General features: G+C 45.3%; 1 protein-coding gene across 1 annotated transcript; it reads left to right on the forward strand.

Moving 5' to 3' along the window:
- The first annotated feature begins 21,795 nt into the window (after positions 1-21,795).
- Positions 21,796-27,020, forward strand: LOC136449944 (small COPII coat GTPase SAR1A). The gene is made up of 3 exons (XM_066450173.1): positions 21,796-22,161; positions 22,281-22,412; positions 26,486-27,020. Exons 1-3 carry the CDS (start codon positions 22,033-22,035, stop codon positions 26,804-26,806), a joined length of 582 nt encoding a protein of 193 aa, XP_066306270.1. The 5' UTR covers positions 21,796-22,032; the 3' UTR covers positions 26,807-27,020.
- Positions 27,021-27,399: the final 379 nt, after the last annotated feature.

The following is a 27,399-nucleotide window of genomic DNA, read 5'->3' on the forward strand; positions in this document are numbered from 1 at the left end:
AGCTCTCAGAGCATCTTCTGTAGACCAGGCTTCATTCCTCTAGTGGAGCACATGGATCAATATGCGCTCAGCATTCCTGTTGGCGATGGTCAGATGCTCAACCTGCTCTCTCAGTGCATGTACATCTCCCTCATAGACTCTAGTCCTCTAGGTCGCCTGATCCCTCTAACAAGTCAACTAAGCCATCTCGGCATTGAGCCTCTCAATCTCAGCGTCGTGATCCCTCTGACGCTGATGTCGGTCATCGTGGGTCTGACCAAGAGCACCAGACACACATCTTAGGCTACCTTCTACTCCATCAAAAGCCTTCATCACTGTGAACATGGTGCTCATAGCAGGGTTATCACTGTTCTGTCCTTCTGCTAAACCAATCTCTAGAGATCTTCCTCTTGCTTACTGCCACGAGTCAGTGGAGGGGTTGCCCCCTAGAAAGACTCCATCTATAGCGGCTGCCAACTCCTGAGGAAAACGATCCATGATATCCCTCAGTATCCCAAAGGCTGCCCTATCAGCTGCTTCTTCAGCGGTCCTGCTAGTTGACTCATAACGCCAACCAGTCCACTCAGAACTGTCACCTCGGGGACAAATAATGGCCTCCACAGTAACCAAGAGACCTTCCCCCAACTGCTCATTTGTCTAGAAATAGCGGGGCTCTATTCCATTAGGATAGCCTACATAGCTGAGCACTCTCCACAAGAGTGTAGGCATCCCAAACTCTCTAAGAAACGTGTGGTGCTGATGGGTACGTGGAGCAAGCTAATGGCGGGGAGCTCTGCCTCTGGTGGACTTGCGAGCGGTCTACTTTGTGCATGCCATCTATAGCAAATTTTGTTTTATTACTCACATGAGAACAAGGTTAAGTTGTCATTTTTATCAAAATGAGATAATCAACTTATAAGGGGAGGAACAATGCCATGAATGATATGTAATAACATGATGCATGCATGTTCCATACGTTCTCACAAACTTAGGAAAAAATAACAATTGCTAGCGGCATAGACGGTGGCATACAACGGTCTCTCATAAACGTAGCTAATATGTACTACACGATAGCGCTGTTATGTACCCACAAAAGATCCACTTCAGCCCAAACCCTGACAGTATGAAAAATATGCACAAAAGCAGTAAAGTAATCTACTCACTCTACACGCATCCCCAGATATGCGTATAATGGTAGCAACTACCTGAACCATCATCCTATCAACGGCATCGTCACCATAGGACAAAATTCCCCACACATTGGATACCTTCATACAAACACGCGTATGACATGTAAATAATCCGGCATCATATAAGCACTTCCCTAGATCGGTAGTGTATCCGATCATGCTCTCACAACTCTCACTTACCGAGGCGTAGAGGCAATGGATCCATACATTACCACTCAAGTGAATGGCACTCATACAATAGCACGCCGTATGAGCAACGAAATAGAAATATGATGCAAAGACCCCCAAGTCAGTACTTAAATAAGCCACCTAGAGTCCTTAACTAGGCATATAGGATATGACCACTGGCACACTATTAAGTTTTACAACTTAGTTTTAAACACAATTTTGGTTTTAAATACTCATGGGAATAGTAACCTGCTAAATCTTGCTCTGATGCTAGTTGTAACAGAACCGACCAATTATACGAGATTAAGTAAGGAAATCTTCTGCCAAAGCAGATAATTTAGCAAACTTAAGCCCGTATAACCCGGTAGTCCGTGAAACCACAAAGGATTTCAAACTAATCAACATACAAACCAAGATCGTACAAGTTTAGCAATTACCATCACATGTTACATAAAGTTCGCAATGATAGTTGGATACATCAGAGTTTAGAACATAAAGTTATTACAACCCAAGTTCAAACTGAAATAGCGGAAGCAAATAGTTTTAAAGCCACACACACACTTTTGGTTCAGATACAGTGCCAGTAGGTAGTCATCTCCAACAACAGCATTAGATGAGAGATACGGAGTGACCATTGCCCTTGGTCCTAGTTGTCACCCATCGTCGGGTATAGGCAGTTAATGCAATAACCATAGTACATTTGACCATCTACAACAACAATGGGAACAACACCCTGAGTACAAGAAGGTACTCAGCTAGACTTACCCGTCTTAAACCAAAATAAAGCGACACCAAGGATTATGCAAGGCTTTCTTTAGTGGGCTAGCTGACTTATTTGTGAAAAGCATAAGCTATCATGAAGAAACCATTTTAAGTACTTTGCATCATCTTTATTATGACCTATCCATCTAGGTAAGCACCTATACTATAGCAATCACTTGATTAACCAATAACATCTAGTTACCAACTTAGATTTAGCATATCCCATACCATCCAGATAACCATTAGTGTTCCATCATAATTACTATGATGCTGTAGCTCGAGTCAAGTGCTCACTATCCAGGAGCGATGGCGATCCGAATCGATTCCTAACCAGCTGGTGATTTATTCCTCACACAAACCACACTCACCGATCAAGTGAGCTACAGATCACTAATGACACTTTCCAAGTAGCCATAGGATAACAGTCATCGACCGCACTACCTAGGGACCGCCCGATAGCCAGGACGCACCTTGGGCTCACTCTTCGCGTCCCCGTCATACCCCCTTCAGCACTAGTCTGCCAATCCGAGTTTATCCCAGCTCGAATAGTGTCACTAGCTTCATGGTCGAAAGGTACTTTATTCTACTAGCTAAATGTGAGGCATACGTTCAACATGACAAGAGGGATGAGCAACGATCAGTCCTTAATTGACACAGATGGAAAACTAACAGCACCCCAGAACCATGTCTGGTTGCCTCCAACTTTTCCGTCCGGTCTCCAATTATCCATCACACATGGTTAATTCCAAGATATCATTCTTTCCATAGCTAAATTCTTCTAGTAGCCACCTATAAATGTAGGTGACCGGAAATCACCGATCACTACCGGTCTAAGCAAGGCTAAGCAGTTATTTGATCCTGACCTAACAGGGTAAAAAGGTAATAAGGTAGGCAAGGATAGTAATAAATGCATCAACGGTTTCAATCAACTCCTACAACTTAATGCAACAATATGTAAACTCATATATAGAAAGAATTGCTTTGATAAAGTAGGAGACTTAGAATGCTCCGGGGCTTGCCTTGTTCGAATGAACTAGGTTGATGATCCACGCACTCGGGCAAGTCCTCTCCTTGCTCCTCTTCCTCTGGCACCTCCTGTGCCTAGATTTCTTGTGGATCTGTCCTGGTCTGCTCTTCCTGAACTGCTACTAGCAACTCCTCCTACGATCCTGTATGATGCAGATGTATAAGTGCTCATGCATAGGTGCATTAGAGAGATGACATGTAATGATCATGATGCATGGAATGTAGATGAACATGTTTAACTTTATTGGGCATAGTAGAAATAAAGCTCTTCTACAAGGTAGCCAACATCATCCAAGAACATGTACTACTATACTACTACTACAACCACTGTACTAACATGCCAACTCACCACAGCAAGCTAAGATGCTTCAAAGATACACCAAAGCAAACATTATTAACTAAACATGCATTAAAGAAGATTATTTTATTTCATTTTAAACTAGGGCTACAACAGCAACATATATTTCTGGTGCTCATAAAATTATGAGAAAATTATAGTAGCTTCCTTAGCCAATAATTAGTCTACCATAAAATTTTCATTGCATGTGGATAAGTATAACAGCCTACACGAAAATGACAAGCTATGGCATAAATATGAGCATGAAAATACTTTGTATTATGAAAAGTATCAAACAATAGATTTAATATTTTTCCTATGTTCTACACAGCAAACAATCACTGCACAAAAATTATCATACACATGTTTTATACAATTTTTGCTCTCTATCAAAATAACAAAAATCATCAATTAAAGGCACTTGAACTACACATCAATATCTCTCTACAGAACATGCATGACATGTATTTTTCCTACAAAGTACATCTCAAGAATAGATCAACCAAATTGGAATCATATTTTTCTTATGTATATTCTATTTATTAAGCATTTTCCTAGAAAATAGCAAATACAAGAATTAAATAAAACCCTATACACAAGTATCACAAAAACCACATGCAATATTTTTAATAGATAGATCTAGTCATAAGAAACCTAGCAAAATTTGTTTCATCAAATTTGGAGCAATATTTTTCAATTTATGAATTTCCAAAGCATTTAAACAAAATATGTAAATCATTTCTTTTATTCCTTCTAAAAATCCCGGTTCAAAAATGCTAGATCCACCCGGATCTACACACAGACGTGCACCCCAGCGGCTGACAGTGGGCCCCCTGGCCCCACCGGTCAGTCACTATAGCAGGGGAGGCGCTTGGCCGCGGCGGTTCTCGCCGCCGATGAGCTCGCTGGCGTTGAGGTCACCACCGGAGGCTTCCCCATGACAAGGCGGACCTAATGGTACATCTACCGTGGCCAGTGGAGCTAGGGAGCAAGCTCACTGGCGTCCATGGCGGCACAGTGGTGCGGCCAAATGCTGGCCGACCATCTCCGACCGAGATGTGGCGCGGGGAATGGCTGGCGAGCTCCACCACGTCAGTGTGGTGCTGGTGCACGTGGAAATAGGGAGAGAGGTGGAGCGGAGAGGGGGAGTCCATGGAGTGAAGCTCTTCGGTGAGCTCGACCACGACTCCGGCGAGGGAATCTCGGGGAAGGGGAGCTTCCCATGGCTTATCGAGGCGAGCACGTGGTGCGCGAGGTGGAGGCGGTGCTCGAGGCACGACGTAGCTACTAGCCGTGAGCTGTGGTGGCCGAGCGAGCTAACTTTGGCGAGGCGCGGCGCGCAGTGGCGAAGCTCACTGCACGCGCGGGAGCTGCGGCTGCTGTCCGGGCGATGGAGAAGCAAAGAGAGGGAGGGAATGGTGGAGTGAGGCTCGGATAGGGGTCTTGAAGGCAGGGTGGGGCCAGTCAGAATGGGGCAGCCTGGCGATGCCATGCGGCGATCTCACCGACGCATGGCCACCACGTGGCTCGCGCGTTCTGGCATGGTCGGAGTGCGGGCGCGGGCGAGCGGGAGGCACGGCGTGGGCCTAAGCCGGCGAAGCGGCTGTTGGGCTAGGGCGAAGTGCGTGGCATGGGAGCACGAGCGCTGTGGGCCAGCTTTGTCAGCTGGGCCAGAAGCGGAGCGGCGGCCCGGTAAGAAGCAAATCGAATTTTTCAATTTTTTCTATTACATTCAAATGCAAATTTTGAGCAATTTCAATCAGTTTCAAACTTTGGCGCAAAAATAAAAGTTGCTCTAAAATTTATTCTCTACAACTTTGTCAAAAGGAGCTAGGGCTAATTCCCACTAGATTTTGAATTACAAAATTAAGGTCAATTTAATTTCAAAACCGTATTTTGGAAGATTATTTTCAAAAGCAAAATTTGAGAAAACTTTGAATATACACCTTACTTCAAATTGCATCCTAATTACTTCTAAGTGGTCTAAGTGATCAACCAAGGTACACACATGGCAAAACAAACATAGCATCCAATCTATTAAAACAAAACTATGCAACATACATGTTTCATTAGTATGTTTCAATTCTATATTTCATGTCATGCTTATGAATGCATAATAATGATTATGCTCATGATTTGCAAAATGTTAATGCATGCTTAACACCGAGGTGTTACATAGCGACCGAGGAGAGCCCCTCTAGAGGCGACTACTGTGGTTATTGAAGAAATTATGCGGCAGTCCTCTTCGCCTCCTCAGCCCCTCCGCACGATTATCCAGCACGATGAGGAATTTAAAATGCTAGAGGAGGCAGAGGCGAGCGTAGAGACGAAGAGGTGAAGGACCAACCTGGCAGCAATGATCGGCCGCATTGAGGTAAGCTTAAGAAAATCCATCTATTGTGTCCCTTGATTATCTCAATCTTTTTAACCCATTGCTTGTTGTAGAATGTTATGAAAGTATCTGAGCAGCACCAGCATCAACTAGAAGAGATGGCCCTAGTGCTGGAGGAGAAAAAGAATCTATGGGAGTCAGTGGATGACCTCTAAGCATGCCTACTCCAAGAACACCACTGTAGAGAAGATGTGGAGGTGAAAGTTCTGGCATTGGAGGTGGAGCGCTGGCTGATGGAGGTAGAGCACCAGCAGATGGAGGCAGAGAACCAGACATTGGCCAAGCAGCTTAGTCACAGTGCCGACTAGCAGAAAGGTATGATTTTTAATCTTGTCTTGTTAATGCCCAACATTGTGAGACCTCTTGCTATGATGTGCAGCGTTGGAAATGGAGCTCGGCCTTTCCTAGGAGGCCATCGTACAGCTAACTATAGCGAAGGAGGAGGCAGACAAAAAGGCCAAGAAGATAGCTGAAGATCTTCGACATGAGTGTTTGGCATTTTATTTTTGCCTGTGCAATTTGAACACATGCTTAGCATACAGTCACTTTTTTGTAGAGTATAGACACTAGGTGCTCGCGTAATTCTAGGTCTTTGGAGACCAAGTGAAAACATGGGATGAGGAGATTGAAGCGATGAAAGCTAGGATCAAGCCCATGCTTGACTACATTGGCTTTGAGCCATCCGAAGGGAGAGAGTTGCTGTCTGGAGACCCACAATCTTGGTCGATCCTAGACCAATGCCGTACGACATGGTCAGACTTCAAGGAATCAGCACGCAGCACCACCCATGGAGTCATTGTCCATGCACTTGCCCAACTGTGATCGCATTATCCTACGGTGGATCTCCAGCGCGTGGTGACCAGCTATGCCTATGGAACAGATGCCACAAAGATCGCTAGGCTAGAGGATGAGGCAGAAGAGCCGATGAAGAGGTTGGCTAGAGATGTTGACCTATTCGACGAAGGGGGGAGCGGTGCTCCACAGATAAAAATTTATGCTAAATCATTGTATAGGAGTGCTTAGCAACTTTTGTTGAAAGCTTGTTGTTATGGTGTGTTTTTATTTATATTTGATATAAACCATCCGGTCAGAAGTATGTAGCTGAGTCCCTAGCCCTAGCTAGCCTATTAACCATGACACGAGGCGTAGGGCCCATGTGCGTGTGGGAAGAATAGGGCGTCACTAAGGAACCGCTGCCAACCACCCATGACACAGAGGGCATATGCTCAGGCACGTGTAGGGAGAAGTCAGAGACAAGGTCGTCTATGGAGGCGTCTGAGCCTCAACATGTTTGTTCGGCTATTTGCCTTAGGCGTAGTTGGCATGTCATCTTTAAGATGTACGTAGAATCAGAATCGCTTAGCAGAAAAGTGTGGAGAAAACAATATGGAGAAACATCAGTGTAAAAAACTTTATTGAATACTGAAATATGAAAGGTACATATTTTTGAAATGAACGCTTCAAGGGTAGAAATGTCTACGCAGATCGATGTGCCAAGAGTTTGGGACATCTCTTTCATCCATGTCGCATAGTCTGTAGGACCCTGGTTGTGTGACCGCCTTGATGGTGAAGGGGCCCTCCCAAGGTGAGGAGAGCTTGTGCATCCCATCTGTCTTCTATTTCCTACAAAGTACTAAGTCTCCGACCATAAAGAATCGATCATTAACATTATGGTTGTAGTATCTTCATAAGCCATCAAGGTATTTTGTCGTCCGAACATAGGTGACTAGACATTCCTCTTCTAAGCTATCCACTTCAACAAGCTAGGCTTGGTCAGAGTTCTCCCTGTTGTAATTCTCCACCCTGGGTGCTCGGAAGGCAACCAATACAGCCTCAGAGCCGAAAACCATGAAGTACGAGGAGACGTCGATGTTATGACTAGGCTGGATCCATAGTCCCTAGACCATAACTAGTAGTTCCTTGAGCCATTTGCCTAGATGTTTCTATTCCTTCTCGTAGAGCCATTTCTTCAATGCGTCTAGGATCATACCGTTGGCGCCCTCGACTTGGTCGTTGGCCCTTAGGTGTGCCATGGAGACATACTTGACTAAGATGCATCTTTCATCATAGAAATCTTAGAAGTCGCTACCAGTGAACGTGGACCCTAGTTCAGTGATGATGTTGTTTGGCAGGCCGAACCGGTGAATGATATCGTTAAACAGCTAGGCTGCTTTCTTCGCTGTAGCTTGGACTAAGGGTTTGTATTCGATCCACTTGGAGAATTTGTTGATGTAGACATAGACCCAGTGAAAACCTCCTGGCACGGGCTTGAATGGCCCAACCATATCTAGTCCCAGCATGCAAAGGGCCATGATGCAGGAATTATTTACAAGGCCTGAGCGAGAACAAGGATTTGTTTAGCGAAAAACAGACAGTTCTCACATTAGCGAACGAGTGCTTCAGCATCAGCTATGGCTAAGGGCCAATAGAAAATAGCTTGGAAAGCCTTTCTGACTAGTGTTCTAGAGGCTGCATGGTTGTCATAGGTGCCGGCATGGATCTCCTTGAGTATCTTCTTGCCTTCTTCCACAGAGACGCACTTCTAGAGTAGCTCCCCTTTTGCATTTTTGCGATACAACTTCCCTTCAACTAGGACATAATGCTTACTATGGTGGGTAAGGTGTTCTCTCACTATGTTGTCAGTTGGGACATCTACAGTGGTGAGGTATCTGATGAAAGGTTTCCTTCAATCATTGCTCGGCCAGGGACTACTGCAACTAACTGGTCGGTAGGTGGTTTTTCTTCAACGCCTTCTTGTTCCTGCTAGATGGAAGGGGCCACAAGGTCCTAGACAAACACTCTGGCTAGAACTTCATCCCGAGTTGATCCTATCTTTGATAGCTCATCGGCTGCTTGTTTATTGGGCCAAACCATGTGGTCGTATTTGATGCCATAGAATTTGTCTTCTAACTTTCTTATCACAGCGCAGTAAGCGTCCATCTTCTCGTTGGTGCAATTCCAACCCTTATTGAGCTAGTTGATTATGAGAGCAGAGTCACCATGCACCAAGAGGCATTTAACGCTAAGCTCGATAGCTATACGGAGACCATGAAGTGCCGCCTCGCATTCAGTGGTATTATTAGATGCTCAAAAGTGTAGGCGGAGGACATAGCAAAGCTTATCCCCCGATGGTGATATGAAATATATGCCTGCCCCAGCACCGTCGAGGTTGAGAGACCCATCGAAGTACATGGTCCAGTGCTCGAGGTGGTCGACCGGGATAGGAGTCTGCATATCCATCCACTCGATAAAGAAATCAGCGAGTGCCTACGACTTGATCGTGTGGTGAGGCTTGAAGTCGATGGTGTAGGTGCTAAGCTTGACCACCCATTTAATGATGTGGCTAGTGGCTTCCTTGTTGTGGAGGATGTCGTCGAGCGGGTATTCCATGACTACTGTTATGTGGTAGGCATCAAAGTAGTGGTAGAGCTTCTAGGATGTGATCAGGATGGCATACAATAGTTTTTGGACCTATGGGTAGCGAGTCTTAGACTTGTTTAGGACCTCACTAATGAAGTAGACTGGGTGTTAGACTTTGTATGTGTGTCTGACCTCTTCTCGTTCAACAACGATGACAGTACTAACTACCCAATTAGTCATTGCGATGTAGATTAGTAGGGTTTCATACTTTTGGGGGCGATCATGATCGGAGGTGTGGTGAGGAACCGCTTGAGCTTGGTGAATGCCTTATCAGCATCCTCTGACTAGACAAATTTCTCTTGAGCCTTCAGTAGCTTGAAGAAGGAGAGTCCCTTTTCGCCCAGATGAGATATGAAATGACTTAAAGCTGCCATGCACCCCGTTAGCTTCTGGACGTCCTTGACGCAAGTCAGTGGCTTCATGTTGGTCACTGCCACTATGTTCTCTAGGTTGTCTTTGATGCCACGGTGACTGATGATGTTGCCCAGCAGGATACCGAATGGTATGTCAAAAATGCACTGAGTGGGATTCAGCTTCCATTGGTATACTTTTAGGGCTTCAAAAACTTCGATGAGGTCAGCGATGAGGGTGCCAGTAGTCCTAGACTTGACCACCACATCATCAACATAAGCCTCAATGTTCTTCCTGATCTGGTCCTTGAGGCAACACTAGATGGCTCTTTAATAGGTTGCACCCACGTTCTTGAGCCCGAAGGACATCGTTGTGTAGCAGTAGGCACTAAAGGGAGTGATTAACGACATCTTGATCTGGTCTTCTTCCTTTAGCATGATCTGGTGATAACTAGAGTAGCAATCTAAAAAGCATAGGAGCTCATAGCCAGCCATGGAGTCTATGACCTCGTCAATGCGAGGTAGGCTGAAGGGGTCTTTAGGGCAGTGTTTGTTGAGATCGATATAATTAATGCATATTCTTCATTCTTTATTCTTTTTTCTTACAAGAATAGGGTTGACTAACTACTCTAGATGATACACCTCTTTAATAAAACTAGCAGCTAAGAGCCTTGTTATCTCTACCCTAATGGCCTCCTTTTTGTCCTGCACGAATCATTGAAGCGTTTGCTTGATCGGCTTGGTGGTCACCGAGATGTTTAAGGAGTGCTCGATCAGCTCCTGAGGCACACCAGGCATGTCCATAGGTTTCCACGCAAACACATTGACATGCTCCCTTAGGAAGCTAATGAGTGTGTCTTCCTATTTAGGTTTGAGGCCAGCCCTGATTCGAGTAGTCTTGGATTGGTCACCGGGGATGAGGGCCACTTTGTTCACCTCTTTGGACTTGGTGGATGCTCAGGTGGCCTCCATGGTTGGGATCTCTAGGTCCTCTAGAGCGATCAACTATGAAGTCGTGATGTAGTCCTACATACGAATGGAGATGTCAGTTGCCTCGGTGAGCATGAAGTTATCCTTCTCACAATTGTAGGCAACATCGAGGTTGGCGCGCAGGGAGAGGACCCCCTGCTCCATTGACATCTTTAGCACTAGGTACATATAGTGTGGCATGCCCATGAACTTGGCAAGAGCTGGTCAGCCAAGGATGGCATGGTACACCATGCTAAAATTAGCGATGAGGAAGTTGACATAATCAACGTGAAAATGCTTGGCGGTGCCGAACTAAACCGGTAGTGTAATATGTCCCAAGGGTAGGGACGCCTTCCTATGAACAATTTCCCAGAATGAAGAGTCCATGGGGGTGAGGTCATCCTTCTTGATCCCTAGCTCCTCCATAGATCTGGCAAAGAGGATGTTGAGGGCACTCCCTCCATCGATGAGGACCTTCTCGAAGCACACGTCCTTGATTATGGGATCTAGGACGAGTGGGAAATGCCATGGGTATGGGATGTCCGACCACTGATCAGCCCTAGAGAAGGTGATTGGGTGCTCTGACCAGTTGAGGTACTTGGGATCAGTGACAGGGCCATCATATGTAGCGACCGACATGGTGTGTCAGGCTACGAGCTTCTGCTCCCAATTGTCTTCGGAGACAACTCTCTGAAAGCTCTAGTTTGGTTTTGATGAATTGATGAAACCCTAAGTGCTAACCTAGTTTATCAAAGTGATTATGAGATAGGTAGCACTACTCCAAGTAGTGAAGCTAATGAAGATCATGACATGAGGATGGTGATGCCATGGTGATGATCAAGTGCTTGGACTTGAAAAGAAGAGAGAGAAAAACAAAAGGCTCAAGCCAAATGTGAAATTGATAGGAGCTTTTCAGTTTAGTGATCAAGACACTTAGAGAGTGTGATCATATTTAGGATTGATAGTCGTACTATTAAGAGGGGCAAAACTCGTATCGAAATGCGGTTATCAAAATGCCACTAGATGCTCTAACTCATTGCATATGCATTTAGAATCTAGTGGAGTGCTAACACCCTTGAAAATGTTTGTGAAAATATGCTAACACACATGCACAAAGGTGATACACATTGTGTTTAGCACTTAGGAGTAAGGGTTCAAAACTTCACTAGCGAAGTGTCTGCCCATAGAGTGTGGATAGTCCGACAATGCCACCGGCGTCCTATATAGAAAAGATAGGGTTTCACAGAAGTGCACTGGACGCTGGTCATGTGGTGATCAAACTCTAGAGAGCAGTGTTCGGTCAATTATAAAACAAAGTGGTACTCTCAGCCTGTGACCAGATGCAGGCAACCAGACTCTAGATGAACACTATTTAGCGTCTGGTCCTACTGATATGACGGCGCATAGAGTAAACCGTGAGTGACCGAATGCTGGGCGTGTCCAGTCAGGCATGACCAGATGCATCCGATCGCAAGTGGTACCATACTAGAAGTGACCAAACGCTAGTGTCCTGTGTTCAATCGTACACTATAGTGCATTCGGTCATAACTTAAATACACTGATGACCGTTGAGATTGGGCGATCAGCATTTGAAGCAGGGGCCACGTGGCGTGCATCGCCCTAAATTTTCAGTGAATAGAGAGCCAATGGCTCTATTCATGGGTGTTGTCTATTTAAGCCCCATGGCCAGCTCAAGCTCATTCTCTTGGCCATTTGCATTGACATAGCAACCTTGTGAGCTTAGCCAAAGCCCTCCCACTCATCTCCATCATTGATTCAACATCTTTATGAGATCGGGAGAGAATCCAAGTGCATTGCTTGAGTGATTGCATCTAGAGGCACTTGGTGTTTGTGTTTCGCTACGGGATTCACTTGTTGCTCTTGGTGGTTGCCACCACCTAGACGGCTTGGAGCAGCGGAGGAGGATTGGCATGAGTTGGTGATTGTTTGTGGCTATCTCCGGTGATTGTGAGGGGACTTGTGCCTTCCTCGGTGGAGCGCCGAAAGGTAACCCTAGTGGATTACTTGTGTCATTGAGTTACCTCACTTGTGGGTAGGTTCTTGCGGTGTCCAATTGTGTGGATAAGGTTCATGCAAGACCTCTTAGCTGCCGAACCACCAAGTGTTGGTCGACACAATGGGGACGTAGTGTGTTGGCAAGCACGTGAACCTCGGGAGAAAATTAGTTGTCTCTTGCCCTTTGGTATTCTCCCAGTGATTGTTTTAGTATTCATCTTGTGATTGGTTCACTCCTCTACACGGCAGTATAATCACCCTACTCAGTCATTTATATTCTCACAAACTAGTTGTAGAAAGCTCTTTAGTGTAGTTAGAATTGAGAGCTTGCTTTATTGTTTTGAGTTCATCTAGTGGAGCTCTTTAGTGTAGCAAGTGTGAGAGCTCTTAGTGAGTAGTGACTTAGCAAATTGAGTGTCTAGTGATCATAGTAACTAGAATTGTTGGATAGGTGGCTTGCAACCCTTGTAGAGCTAGAGCAAGTTTGTATTTCGCTATTTGTTATACTAATCAAATTGCTCTAGTTGGTTTGTAGATTTTTAAATAGGCTATTCACCCCCTCTAGCCATATTAGGACCTTTCACTCTCCCACCAAAGATGGTGGCGATGGTCTTGGTGGGGTCTTGGTAGGTTGGGCCCTTGTTCTTGCTTCATTCTCCACCCTGGCCGTCTTTGGTCTCATCGTCATCACACCATGGCTTCTTCGATGATTCACCACCGAGCGCTGTCTTCAGGCCTCTACACTCTCGCATGGTGTGCTTGGCATCCTTGTGGATAGGGCATGGGCCATCCAGTAGCTTGCTGAAGTTAGCATCATAGGTGCGCTTGGCTCGGGTATTGGCAGTGTTGATCGAGTTATCAGGCCAGCGACGATGTCCTTGTCTGCCTCTCGAGCTCTCTAGGCTATCGTCATGCCAAGGGTTGTGGTCATCTTGGCGGCAATCATGATCATTGCAGTGGTCTTGATCGTCACGGCGATGATCGTAGTTGTTGTAGCACCTATCTTCACAACAGTCATCGTTGCGGCGCTGGTGGCGAGTAGAGCGGGTAGCCCGTTTGGCTTCTTTAGCATCAGCGTATCCGTTTGCTATTTGTATCAGTTCACCAATGGTAGTGGGACTCTTGTGATACAACTTTCCATGGAGCTACTCGTGCCGGAGCCCTTTGGTAAAAGCGGCGATGGCCTCGGTGTCAGTGATGTTGGGAACAGAGTTTCTTGTCTCCAAGAAGCGCATAATGAATTCACGTAGGGACTCCTCGGAGGACTAATGAAGCTTCTCCAGGTCATACTTGGTGCTAGGCTGCTCGCACGTGGCCATGTAATTGTCGATGAAGGCTTTCTTGAGGTCATCCTAGGATCGGATGGAGTTCTCTCGTAGGCTGAGTAGCTAGTTATTTGTAGACTGATTGAGCATGATTGGAAGATAGTTTGCCATGATGTCTTTGTCTCCTCCTATGGCTTTCACAGCAATCTCGTATAGAGCTAGCCACTGAGCGGGGTTGGCCTTTCTATCATTGGTGTTAACACCAATGACCTTGAAGCCCACAGGCCATTGGATGGCTCAGAGCCTTTCGGTGAAGGGGTGAAGTCCTGATGCACCGGTAGGGAGTGGTGCTTGACAGGTAGCAAATCCCTCATGTTCAGTGTCAAATTGCTGGTGACATTCCATCTCCGCTTCGTAGTGTGCGTACCTACTGTTTTTGATGCGGCCGCTGACATCTGCGCCGGCATTGATGTGGTCACAAAGGTCGTGAGGGAGGGGTTGATTGACCTCTTGGTTGCGGTTGCCACCCCGTGATGAGTATAGGCCTGATCTTCCGAGAGGTAGCCGGTAAGTTCGATTTTGTGGAGATCTCGACGTTGGTGATCCGGCTTCAAATCAGACGTGATTCGAACCCTGCAACCATTACACCACTGCTCTGTTGGTTATCAACCAAGCACAACTTGATTGACCTCGCCAAGAAGGCTTTTCCTGCAAGCGAATCAAAGAGCACAAGCAAGAAGGTAAAACACGCAATCTAAAATTGCAAATATGAATAACGCGAATATCAATAGAGGATTCAAGAACTCGGTTCCAAAGGACTAATCGACACAGTGGAGGAGATCAAGAATGGGGGCACTGGATCACTGTAAAAGGATTTGTCACCACAGTTACAATGAACGATTCAGTTTCTCGATGGAAAACTAAACTCTAAACAAAACCCAATTGTGTAGCAGCGGCGGCAGCTGTGTTTATAGTCTAAGACTTGACCTAGGGTTGGGGACGGCCAGGGGTTGGGCGCCCACAACTTGGGCTTAAGGCCCGACACGATACATGGCCAAGTTGGCCCAAATAGGTGACGCAGCACCTTGCCATGGTCACATAGAATGATCCACAGACCTTCTGGAGCTGGGACCAGATCCAAAACGATGGCGTCGTCGTCCCCTTTCCAACGCATCCAAGAACAGCCCGTTTCAATGTCGTATGAGAAAGTTATGACCGAAACAGTGATGACGTGTCTGCTGAATCCGAGGGCGACGTGGCAGCTGAGTTGGGAACGAATTGCAACTTAGGGAAGACCATGGCGTCGGTGTGTCCAGCGTGGCGATGTCCTCATCATCCTCCCCTTCTCGAATTTTTTTGGCAATTCTGATGAAACCAAACAGGGCGTAGCCTAGTTTGGGTCGGCTCCAAATGGTGTCAAGAAGCTGCTGAAAAAATTTCAGATTTTTCTGATAAACGAGCGAAAAGTTATGCCTGTTTTACCAAAGGTATCTCAAGATATGTTTTCCAAAAGGCACAACACGGCGGCGACAGTTAGGGCAAAGCGTCCCTAAACTCTAACACCGATCACAGGATCGTCACTGTGACTAACAGCAGTAGGTATTCACCTGATGATGTAAGGAGGGCTGCGATGCAGGCAAAATAAGAGCGGCTGGCAACCTATCTAGGGTTTGCGCGGCGGCGAGAAGTTACACAAGGCGGCTAGCGGGGCAAGTCGAGTAATGTGGTGGCTTCGACTTGTTGTTTGGGAATGATGGATGGGATAGCGGCAGAAAATAAAAATCACAGCAACGGGCGATTGAACTACGACCACGAACACAATCCTAAACCAGCAACAAGACTCGACCACAGACACAAACTCAACAACATGAATCTGAAACGAAATTGCAAAGGCACAAAGGGCGATAGGACAGCGGAAATTGAAATATTTTTGGGCTTTTTGTGGACTCTAGGTAATGAACAAATATAAATCTAAGGCAAACGAGATTATACCTCGCGGTAAACCTGAAATCTCTAATACCAATTGATGAGTACAGGCCCGATCTTCTGAGAGGTAGCCGGTAAGTTCGATTTTGTGGAGATCTCGACGTTGGCGATCCGGCTTCAAATCAAACGCGATTCGAACCCTGCAACCGCTACACCACTGCTCCGTTGGTTATCAACCAAGCACAACTTGATTGACCTCGCCAAGAAGGCTTTTTCTGCAAGCGAATCGAAGAGCACAAGCAAGAAGGTAAAACACGCAATCTGAAATTGCAAATATGAATGACGCAAATATCAATAGAGGATTCAAGAACTCGGTTCCAAAGGACTAATCAACACAGTGGAGGAGATCAAGAACGGGGGCCCTGGATCACTGTAAAAGGATTTGTCACCACAGTTACAATGAACGATTCAGTTTCTCGATGGAAAACTAAACTCTAAACAAAACCCAATTGTATAGCAGTGGCGGTGGCTGTGTTTATAGTCTAAGACTCGACCTAGGGTTGGGGACGGCCAGGGGTTGGGTGCCCACAACTTGGGCTTAAGGCCCGACACGATACATGGCCAAGTTGGCCCAAATAGGTGACGCAGCACCTTGCTGTGGTCACACAGAATGATCCATAGACCTTCTGGAGCTGGGACCATATCCAAAACGACGGCGTCGTCGTCCCCTTTCCAATGCATCCAAGAACAGCCCATTTCGATGTCGTATGAGAAAGTTATGACCGAAATAGTGACGACGTGTCTGCTGAATCCGAGGGCGACATGGCAGCTGAGTTGGGAACGAATTGCAACTTGGGGAAGACCATGGCGTCGGTGTGTCCAGCGTGGCGATGTCGTCATCACCCCGTCCTCCCTAAGGGTATGGCGGGTATGCGTCGTGGTGTGAATTAGCTTCATAGTTGCCTCTGGGTCCTCTATAGAGGTAGGGACCTTTGGCTAGAGGTTGGGAGCCATCGACACCATGAAGCTGGCCTCCTCCATCATGGTGGGAGCAGCGACTATGAGATGATGCGGTGGAATAAGATGGGGTGTCATTCCAAAACTCGTTGACTTTGACTTGCGCAGCTACGATATGTGCTCGGACCCTCTCGACCTCTAGAGTGTGAGGGAGTTTGTCAAGCTCATTGAAAGCGATGGCTACATTAGCGCTCGGAGTCTGGTAGACTAGCTAGTCGCCCATCATGTCAAACGCTTCTTCTAGATTACGCTAATGGAGGGGCGAGCCATGACCATACTCGTCGGCCCTTTGGGCTGCTTCTACATCTCGGCATTGGTGACCGCCGTTCTTCGTGAGACAAGCTTCATGCTCTTCAATGGTCTCGCCCTCCTTGGTGAAACTATCATGGCTAACGTGAAAAATCATGCCCGTTAACCCTAGAGGGAAAGCAGGACAGCTCGATACGGTCTTGTTTGAGCCTTTGGAATAATCGCCATGTCTCTCGTTCAAAATGTTGTAGAGAGATTCAGTCGGAAGAGAGGAATCATCCAGGAGCTGGCGAATAGCCACCATATTGACCACGGGCGTAGGCTAATCAGAGTCAGTTGGGTCGATCATGTAGAGATTGGTGGCGTGGTTGCGCTCAATGCTCCAGCCCAAAAGGATAGGGCCTTGGTGGGTTCTCCATCGGGGCCTCATAGTTGGCCAAGCGTAGGTCGGTAGCGGGAAGCGGTCGGCGCCACGCCGTGCACCCCTCCGGAGTAGCCATGATTACTAGATCGAAATCTGGTCGCCTCAAACGGTGTGTCTGAGCAGGTCGCTCGGTCGCAGTGGCTTGGTGATCTTGGAACGTAGGAAAATCATCACTCGCTCTAGATTGGTCTAGGACTGAATCCACAAGGAGCTGGCATGCCGTTATGCGGTCTGTGACCCAATCGATGGATGCAATCAGATCATCATTGTTGATAGATCTCCTAACCCAGCGACGGTGGGCTAGGATCAGAGATGTCATTGAAGGTATTGGTGCGATGGGCTTAGGGTGATCTTACATCGCCTCCATGATCTTCCCGTTGCCGTCGGGGCCGACAATCCAGATCATCGATCCGACCATGAAGATCTGGCCCATCTCGAGGAGGGCCATGGAGCTCAGAAAGGTGACCATCTGGTTTGACATGAATTCAGCACGCACACCCCCTACCTGGTGCGCCACCATCGACGAAATCTAGTCGACAGTCTACTGAGGGGTATGCCCACGGTAGTAGATGAATTGGTGGAGGTACATGTAAGGAAACCGGATGGTGACATAGAACGCAAGAGACAATGATTACATAGATTTAGTGCCAGCCTAGTAATGGCTAGTTCAAAATCTAGCCGTTGGGTGGCACCGGACAGGGGGTGGCGGTGTGCCACCTTGCTGTCCAGTGACCCCAACTTTGCTAAGTTGGAGGGTAACGGCTAGTTCCTTGGCGTGGGGCTATTTATACACCTCTATCTCGTGCATTGAGGCTCTTTTACCCATTTGTTCAGCTAAGAAAACACTTTGGAGTGCAAGGGAGAGCAAAAGCCTAGTGGGGTGATTGAGATTTGCTAATCCAAGATTAAGGACCTCACTAGTGCATGTAGCAAGTGTGCATCCACTCTTCTCATTAGGCTTAGTTAGATCAAGTGAGAGTTCATGCTTGTCACTCTTGGTGATCACCATCACCTAGACGGCTCGGTGGTGATTGGAAGCTTGGTGATTATCCGGTAGAGCTTGAGGATGACCCAAGTCATAGTGTGAGCGGTTGTGGGCGATTCACCATGATAAAGTTTCAAAAAATTAGCCCATAGAGAGCACTTGATCCTTGCGCGGATCAAGGAGGAGCTACACCCTTGCGCGGATACTCCAACAAGGACTAGTGGGAAGTGGCGACTCTTTGATACATCGGAAAAACATCGCCGCGTTCCTCTCCCTCTCTTTACTTTAAGCATTTGCATTTGAGCAATTAAATTCATGTCTTTACATTCTTAGAATTTCCTAGTTAAAGTACGATTAGAACCTAGGGTGCAAAACTTTTATGTGGTAGAGCAATAGAAACACTTGTAGGCACAAGAGGGTGAAATGGGCTAAGTGTAGGACTTAATTATTGCAAGATATTTAGAATTAGTCTAATTCACCTCCTCTTAGACATCTTGATCCTTTCATGTGATAAATGGAGTAATGTGATCACTTCAATATAAAAATTATTATTATTCCTATGTTTCAATGCACATAAAATTGCATAATTAATTCTATTTGATAAATTAGAAATTTTAGGGTATCACCGATCTACAAAAATTAATTAGAAAAAATATGAAACATTTTCATTTGACATGACTGCTAACAAACTAACTAAAGATAGAAAAAATTAGAAAAAATAATTAAATTATTTATTATATTTAGTGTTTTCCATTCACCGTCCAAATTGAAAATTTAAGAGTGTGACACTATCCTCGGGACTATATAAGGAAGGGTATAGATAGAGATGGATTCATTGGATTTGCACGGATACGGATTCAGATACCACTATTGACCATATTTAATTCAAAATCGAATATGGATAATGGCGTATACTAATGCAAAATGGATATCTCAAATTCGGATATCTACTTGATTTTGAAGATAACGTGTATCTATTTGCTTATCGATAGTTTCATAGAATAATAAAACCATTATGGTTGAAGGAATTTAAAATATAGCTATATAACATCTTGGATAAACACAACAATCAAAAATAAAATATTTTAATCAATATTTCAATAATTAAATATATAAAATACAAGAAAATTATAGATAATATATATTAATTACTAAATTCAATTAAATAAAAATAAATTCTAGAAGTATATAAATAAAATAAAAAATACTAATTGATATGATTAGCCATATTAAAATTGTTTAAATTTAAGATTTATATATCGTTATTAATACTAAAATTACATTAGTCATAGATAACTTTTAAATAATGATACAAATCATCTGTTATATTAAAATTATTTTTAATTACATTGTTAATTAGTCATAATTATAAGATTTAGATGGTTTCAAAATAATTTGTACTTCATGGATATGAATAACATGTCGAATATGGACGTGGAATTGGATAGAGAATAATCTCCTCAAAAAAGAATACAAATACATCCACTTAACATCCATATTTAAAACAAATACGAATACGAATATCCATATTTACACTAAAACAAATATGAATATTGGATGTTTCAAACATCTGGACATCTGCATCCATCCCTAGGTAGAGAGCACCTGATCGGTCATCCCAACTTAGAGATTGAATAGATTAATTTTATTCTCCAAATAGCTCCACCCATAGATGCATTGTCGTGACCCCTACTAGCAAACCGACTCCGAACGTGCGTTGCACATGTAATAAAAATCATCATCTACATTGGATGTAGGGTATCCTATACCTAAATCCGGTATTGATCTGTGTCATGTATGCTACCCCATCTAATCTACTATAATGATACACAAATTACCAGTCATGTGGAAAATCCTATGACACCATCCTATTATTTCTTGGCTTGGTTAGATCTCTACAGTTCTATACTAGAGTTGTGCTCAAGTAGTAGAAAGATCGTGTGAACCTTGTACTCACTTATTCTCCTCCGCGTAGCTACGCCATTTACCTTAAGTATTCTTCTATTATTCTATGTCACACTACCCCGATTATCCTTACCCTCATCTAAAGCTGGGTGGTTGATTGTGATATAATTACTGGAGATCATATTGATCAATACTCTTATCTATATGCTTTCTCTGAAGATATAAACACGATACCTTAGGATACTACTGGGTGGAATGCTATAACGATATTATATGTGCTTGTGGAATTATCCATTTGACCATTAAAAAATATCAACACTCCTATCACCTAGAGGAAGCCACATGCGATAACAACGTGGGTGGCAGTGGATCTTAAGGTTGTCCATGACTGTCTGCCTCTTTGGTCTGGTGCTTGGAGCTCGACCAACTAGAGCAAAATCATGCTAGACTAGCGCCTAGCGGCAACGTCAACCGCCAGTGGAATCACGACGTAGATCCTACTCTACATAGATCTGAAGCGAGGAAGGAATGTTGGAGGATTGAGGCAAGGAGGAACAGTGGAGGGAGCAAAAATCGCATGCCTGAGGCTAGGGAGGAACGATGGAGCAAGAGAGGGTGGCAGCCTGATATGAGAGGCGGAGAGACCGAGCATGTGTGAAAATTGGAATCGAGAGGTTGGAGAAAGATACTGAGACCCACCTTTATTGCCTTTCATATTAGGGCTTGATCAACGCAGACATGTATAGACATATTGGTCTCAACTAAAAGGTAGAGTTCACCTAGACAAGGAAAACGTGAGCCATCAATTCTCATTGTAGGCAGTGCTAACACTATGTAAAAAGCTTCTTTAGTATTTCAACTTTTCTCACTAGTTGAGTCAGAAGCATTCAACTTTCCCACCACAACGCTTGCTCTAGCATTAGCTTCATCATTTTGTTAGTTGGTGCTCCTAGAGAGACTACTCTGACACTACGAAGACACTAGTTGAGGACATTTGGTGAAGACTTGGAGCTACAATACACGCCGGAGCGATACGGTGCTCTTATGGACTTTGCTGTAGTTATTTGTAAAGATGTAGGATCTATGTTTAATATCAAATTATGCATCCCTCCAAGAGTTGTGCATTAGGGGTTGGATAGAGAGTTGAGCAGGTAACCATCGAGAGCCAAGCATATCTTTGCTCTTTGCATCCCTCTAAGGCCATGTTCGCTTGACTAAAAAGCCATAACTAAGTACTATTTACTAATTTATTGTGAGAAAAAAATACCGATCCGGTCGATAAAACAAGAGAACTGGCCTAGACCCCTGATTTTTCTGTTTTTAGCTGTGGGGACGGCAGTCGATGGGAATTAGGCGGGATGCGGGTCCACATGCAGCACGCAGCTTTGTCGCCTTGAATCGTCACGCCCAGCCAGCCCCTGCACCCTTCCTTTCCTTCCCAGCGCCAACCAAACAACACACAAAGAGACAGGGGGAGATTCAGATCCACACACATCCGCGTCCCCCTCTCCCTCGGTTTCCTCTCCCACCACCAACCCCCAGATCCCGGTGATCTCCGCCGCCGCCCTCTTGGGGAGGCGCGAGGAAGGCAGGCGTAGAGACTCCAGGAGGGGGAGGAGGAGGAGGGAGGCGCAGCAGGGCCGGAGGGGGAGATGTTCCTGTGGGACTGGTTCTACGGGGTGCTGGCCTCCCTCGGCCTGTGGCAGAAGGAGGCCAAGATCCTCTTCCTTGGCCTCGACAACGCCGGCAAGACCACGCTGCTCCACATGCTCAAGGACGAGGTACGTCACCGTTCCCCTTCTGCTTCCTGCATCCTAGATCTGATCGCACCCCGATCGGATCCTGTCCATTTCTTGCTTCCCTGGACCTGCCTGATCCATGCTTGTCTCCATCGTTGCAGCGGTTGGTGCAGCACCAGCCGACGCAGCACCCGACGTCGGAAGAGCTCAGCATCGGCAAGATCAAGTTCAAGGCCTTCGACCTCGGCGGCCACCAGATCGCGCGCCGCGTCTGGAAGGATTATTACGCAAAGGTCGAGCTCGATTTATCCGTCCTTTTAATACGCGCCATCTGGTCAGATCTACTCCTTGCGCGCTATGTTGGTCACTTCGGGCCCTTGATTGAAAACAACGTGTGTTTCGAATTTCGATTTCGATCCGTGCTAGGTTACATAGGTGGACCTTTTCCTTTTCAGCGACGTTGATTGAAGGGACGGCAGAAATTGTTGATTTGACGTTTTTGAATCTTGTTTGGGAGTTCTGATTCTGCTACTTTGAGAAATTGATCGGTAGCTCCTGTATGGAAGTGTTTTACATGCATCAGCCTTTGCAATCAAATTCCCGGGTCAGTTCTGGTTCTTTAGGTGCTCTGATGAGACGACGTGAAATTGAGTATAAAAATTTGACAAGTTTGTGATGTAGGTTAAGAATCAATAGCATATATACACAGAAATTTCCAGGTCCTAAAGGTGCATGTTGTATGTTTCTTTTGTGGTCAGTCTTAAGGTCCTTTGAAATGGATGCGCTTTGGGAGGCAACTGCATCAGTTGCTTCATATACTCGTTGCATCTTGATACACAATACAATTGTGTACATACTGTATTGTACGTCTGTCGATATGTTTTTCTGGTTCTATACATATTTATGTTGACATTTATGGCATGTGTTCTTTAGAAACACACATATGCTTGTTACAGTAACTTCCAAAAATTTCAATTAATACAACAACAACAAAGCCTTTAAGTCCCAAACAAGTTGGGGTAGTCTAGAGTTGAAACCCAGATGAAGCAATTAAGGTTCAGGCACGTGAATAGCTGTTTTCTAAGCACTCCTATCTAAGGCTAAGTCTTTGGGTATATTCCATCCATTTAAGTCTTCTTTTATTGCCTCTACCCAAGTCAACTTCGGTCTTCCTCTGCCTCTCTTCACGTTACTATTCTGGCTTACGATTTCACTACGCACCGGTGCCACTGGATGTCTCCGTTGGACATGTCAAAACCATCTCAACCGGTGTTGGACAAACTTTTCTTTAATTGGTGCTACCCCTAATCTATCACGTATATCATCGTTCCGAACTCGATCCCTTCTTGTATGACCGCAAATCCAACGCAACATATGTATTTCCGCGATACTTATCTGTTGAACATGTCGTCTTTTCGTAGGCCAACATTCTGCACCATACAACATAGCAGGTCTAATTGCTGTCCTATAAAACTTGTCTTTTGGCTTCTGTGGTACCCTTTTGTCACATAGGATACCAGATGCTTGGCGCCACTTCATCCACCCTACTTTGATTCTATGGCTAACATCTTCATCAATATCCCCATCTCTCTGTAGCATTAGATCCTAAATATCGAAAGGTATCCTTCCTAGGCACTACTTGACCTTCCAAACTAATATCTTCCTCCTCCCGAATAGTAATGCCGAAGTCACATCTCATATACTCAGTTTTAGTTCTACTGAGTTTAAAACCTTTGGACTTCGAAGTCTCCCGTCGTAATTCCAGTTTCTGATTCACTACTGTCTGACTTTCATCAATTAGCACTACATCGTCCGCGAAAAGGATACACCCAAGGGATGTCCCCTTGTATGTCCCGTGACCTCCTCCATCACTAAGGCAAACAGATAAGGGCTCAAAGCTGACCCTTGATGTAGTCCTATCCTAATCGGGAAGTCATTCGTGTCTCCATCACTTGTTCGAACACTAGTCACAACATTGTTGTACATGCCCTTAATGAGCTCGACGTACTTCGTTGGGACTTTATGTTTGTCCAAAGCCCACCATATAGCATTTCTTAGTATTTTATCATAAGTCTTCTCCAAGTCAATAAAAACCATATGTAGGTCCTTCTCCCTATATCGCTCCATAACTTGTCTTATTAAGAAAATGGCTTCTATGGTTGACCTTTCGGGCATGAAACCAAATTGGCTCATAGGGACCCGCGTTATTGCTCTCAAGCGATGCTCGATAACTCTCTTCCATAGCTTCATAGTATGGCTCATCAACTTAATTCCCCGTTAATTAGTACAACTTTGAATATTTCTTTTATTCTTGTAGATCGGTACCAATATACTTTTCCTCAACTCGTCAGGCATCTTGTTCGATCGAAAAATATGGTTGAATAGCTTGGTTAGCCATACTATAGCTATGTCCCCGAGGCATCTCCACACCTCAATTGGGATACCATCCGGTCCCATCGCCTTACCTCCTTTCATCCTTTTCAACGCCTCTCTAACCTTAGATTCTTGGATTCTCCACCAATGTTTTTAAGGCGGTAAAGCGAGGCGAGGGGACCAACTACCGGCTTACGCTAAAGCGAGTAAGGCGTAAGGCGAGGCGACGCCTTACGGCCATCCAATAGTAGTATAGACTAGAGAACTGGAAGCATGTCATACCTTGTTGCTGTCCGGCTCGAAAGAAGAGGCCACAAGCAAGTAGAAAAATACAGAGCAGAGGAATCAATCAGTACCTGCTGAGCAGAGGAGGCGGCTCGACAGAAGACTTCAGGAGGCGGCTCGGCGGACCAGAGGAGGCAGAGGACCAGAGCAGCGGCGGACCAGAGGAGGCGGCTCGGCGGAGGACCAGAGCAGCAGCGGACCAGAGGAGGCGGCTCGGTAGACGGGCAGAGGACCAGAGCACCTGCCGCGGCCTCGCGGGAGGCTGGTCCTCGTGGCTCGGCGGCAGCGACTTCTCCTGGCGGCGCGGGAGAACGCATCCACGCGGGCGAGGTGTGGCTTCCGGTTCTTCCCATGGTCTCCCGCTCGCTGGTAGGTCCGCTTCTCCCGCACGCTCCTCTCTCCGCGCTCTATTTCTCCCGCGCGTCTCTCTGCGCACACCAATTTCTCCCGCGTGCCCACTCTTTTCCCCGCCCTTTCTTCCGCGATTTCCCGCCACTCAGAAACGGACCCCTATATGGCGCCCGCCACGCACGATTAGGCGCGAATCGGACGTCAAATCGGCGACTTCCGGACGCCATGGTAGTAAGGCGGACGCCATACCAATTTGAGGCGAGTCGTCCGCCAAGTTGTCCCGCCTATAACGCCTTGCTGATTAGGCGACGCCAAAGCGACGCCTTAAAAACATTGTTTTCCGCATAAAGCGCCTATTGGTGTCATCAAAAGAGTCATCCAACTGAAAGGTTGTGTCCGTATTCTCACCATTGAACAATTTCTCAAAATACTCTTGCCATCGATGTCGAATCTCATCCTCCTTCACCAAGAGATGCTCCATTTCATTCTTAATGCACTTAACTTGGTTGAAGTCCCTTGTGTTTCTCTCACGAACTCTAGCCATCCTATAAATGTCCTTCTCTCCTTCCTTCATACTCAAATGTTGGTAAAAATCCTCGTACGCTCTACCCTTTGCCACATTTACAGCTCGCTTTGCAGTCTTCTTTGCCACCTTGTACTTCTTTATGTTGTTCACACTCCTGTCATGGTACAAGCGTCTATAGCATTCTTTCTTCTCCTTAATAGCATTTTTAATTAATAACATTTTCAATTAATAACATTTTTAAATTAACAATGTGAAAGTTGCATTCGTCATCTTCAAACTGTTTCTGGCACAAGTCACTGTGCACTTCATAAAGTATTCCTTTTGTGTAGTCAAAGCTTTTAAGGTGCATTTCAGACTTTTAGTCATTTGGTATTGACTAACGTGTTACCTGTTGTATTGCAATGCATTAGCATATGCCTTTACTTTGAGCTGGTATTTTTTTGTGTCATCTTGCTCATTTCATTGCCTACTTGCAATGCATGGTGTTTTGATCCTTTCATTGCCTCATTTCACCGTCAAAAGGCACCCAAAGTTTGTTTGCATGATTTATATTTAACATTGGTCTAAATATGTATTTTGTTACATGATATTTCATTTTTACATGCTGATGTTACCATTATTTCCTGTTGTCTTTGCACATTGTGCTATCCTTATTCCTTGTACCAAAATTTGTGAAGTAATGATTAGCTGCAGACAGTTGTGGTTCGTTTCCTGTGTTCTTTGTTTTGCAGCTCATTATAAACTAATTATTTTGCTTATGCCTCTGCTTTTATTCCATCAGAAACAGCTCTTCATATGTCTGCCTGATTTTTCTTTTTCATATTGCAACAGGTTGATGCTGTAGTATACCTGGTAGATGCATATGACAAGGAGCGATTTGCTGAATCAAAAAAGGAGCTCGATGCTCTCCTGTCTGATGATTCCTTGGCCAATGTTCCATTTCTCATCCTTGGCAACAAGATTGATATCCCATATGCTGCCTCTGAAGAGGAGCTACGGTATCACCTAGGCCTTAGCAACTTCACAACCGGGAAGGGCAAGGTCAACCTTGGCGACTCCAATGTCCGGCCACTTGAGGTTTTCATGTGCAGTGTTGTTCGCAAGATGGGCTATGGTGATGGTTTCAAGTGGGTCTCCCAGTACATCAAGTAGGGCCTTCACCGAGGCACATGCTCAGCCCAGCGATTTTTTTTGCCTTGTTATTTGTTCTGGTTGGTTGTTCGTCACGAGAACGATGATCATCTTGACAGTACCATGGAGGGTATGAAGAGGAAAAAACGGTGCTTAACATTGGGGAACATGTTGAATGTTTAGTGTCAAAACAATTTGTTATGTCAATCAAACTCGTGAAAGTCTTTTGCTTCTCCATAGGACTTTTACTAAGGACTTGCTTGCGATGCATTATAGGATTATTGGTTTTTTAAATTATGTGTTATTTTCGTGGATTGCTACTGAGTAGTGGTCGTTGCATTATCAATGCATGTCCTCCTTTGTCTGATTAATTTTTCCTGAGGCCTATATATGATCAATGCATGTCCTACTTAGTTTGTTTAATCCATGTGGTGGAGAGGGGTGACAACAAACTCCTAGGGCCTGCTTGGTTCCTTCGCCAGGTACTGTATTGCCTTGCTGAGGGAGGCCATGGAACAACTTATTTTTCTGAGCAAGGACGTGGAACAAACTTGTTTGTTTAGATATGTTGCCTAGCCATCTCAATGCTTGTGCAGGCAAGCTTTGCCTTAGGG

This window comes from Miscanthus floridulus, chromosome 5 (genome assembly GCF_019320115.1).
Source record: "Miscanthus floridulus cultivar M001 chromosome 5, ASM1932011v1, whole genome shotgun sequence".
NCBI classification, from domain to species: domain Eukaryota; kingdom Viridiplantae; phylum Streptophyta; class Magnoliopsida; order Poales; family Poaceae; genus Miscanthus; species Miscanthus floridulus.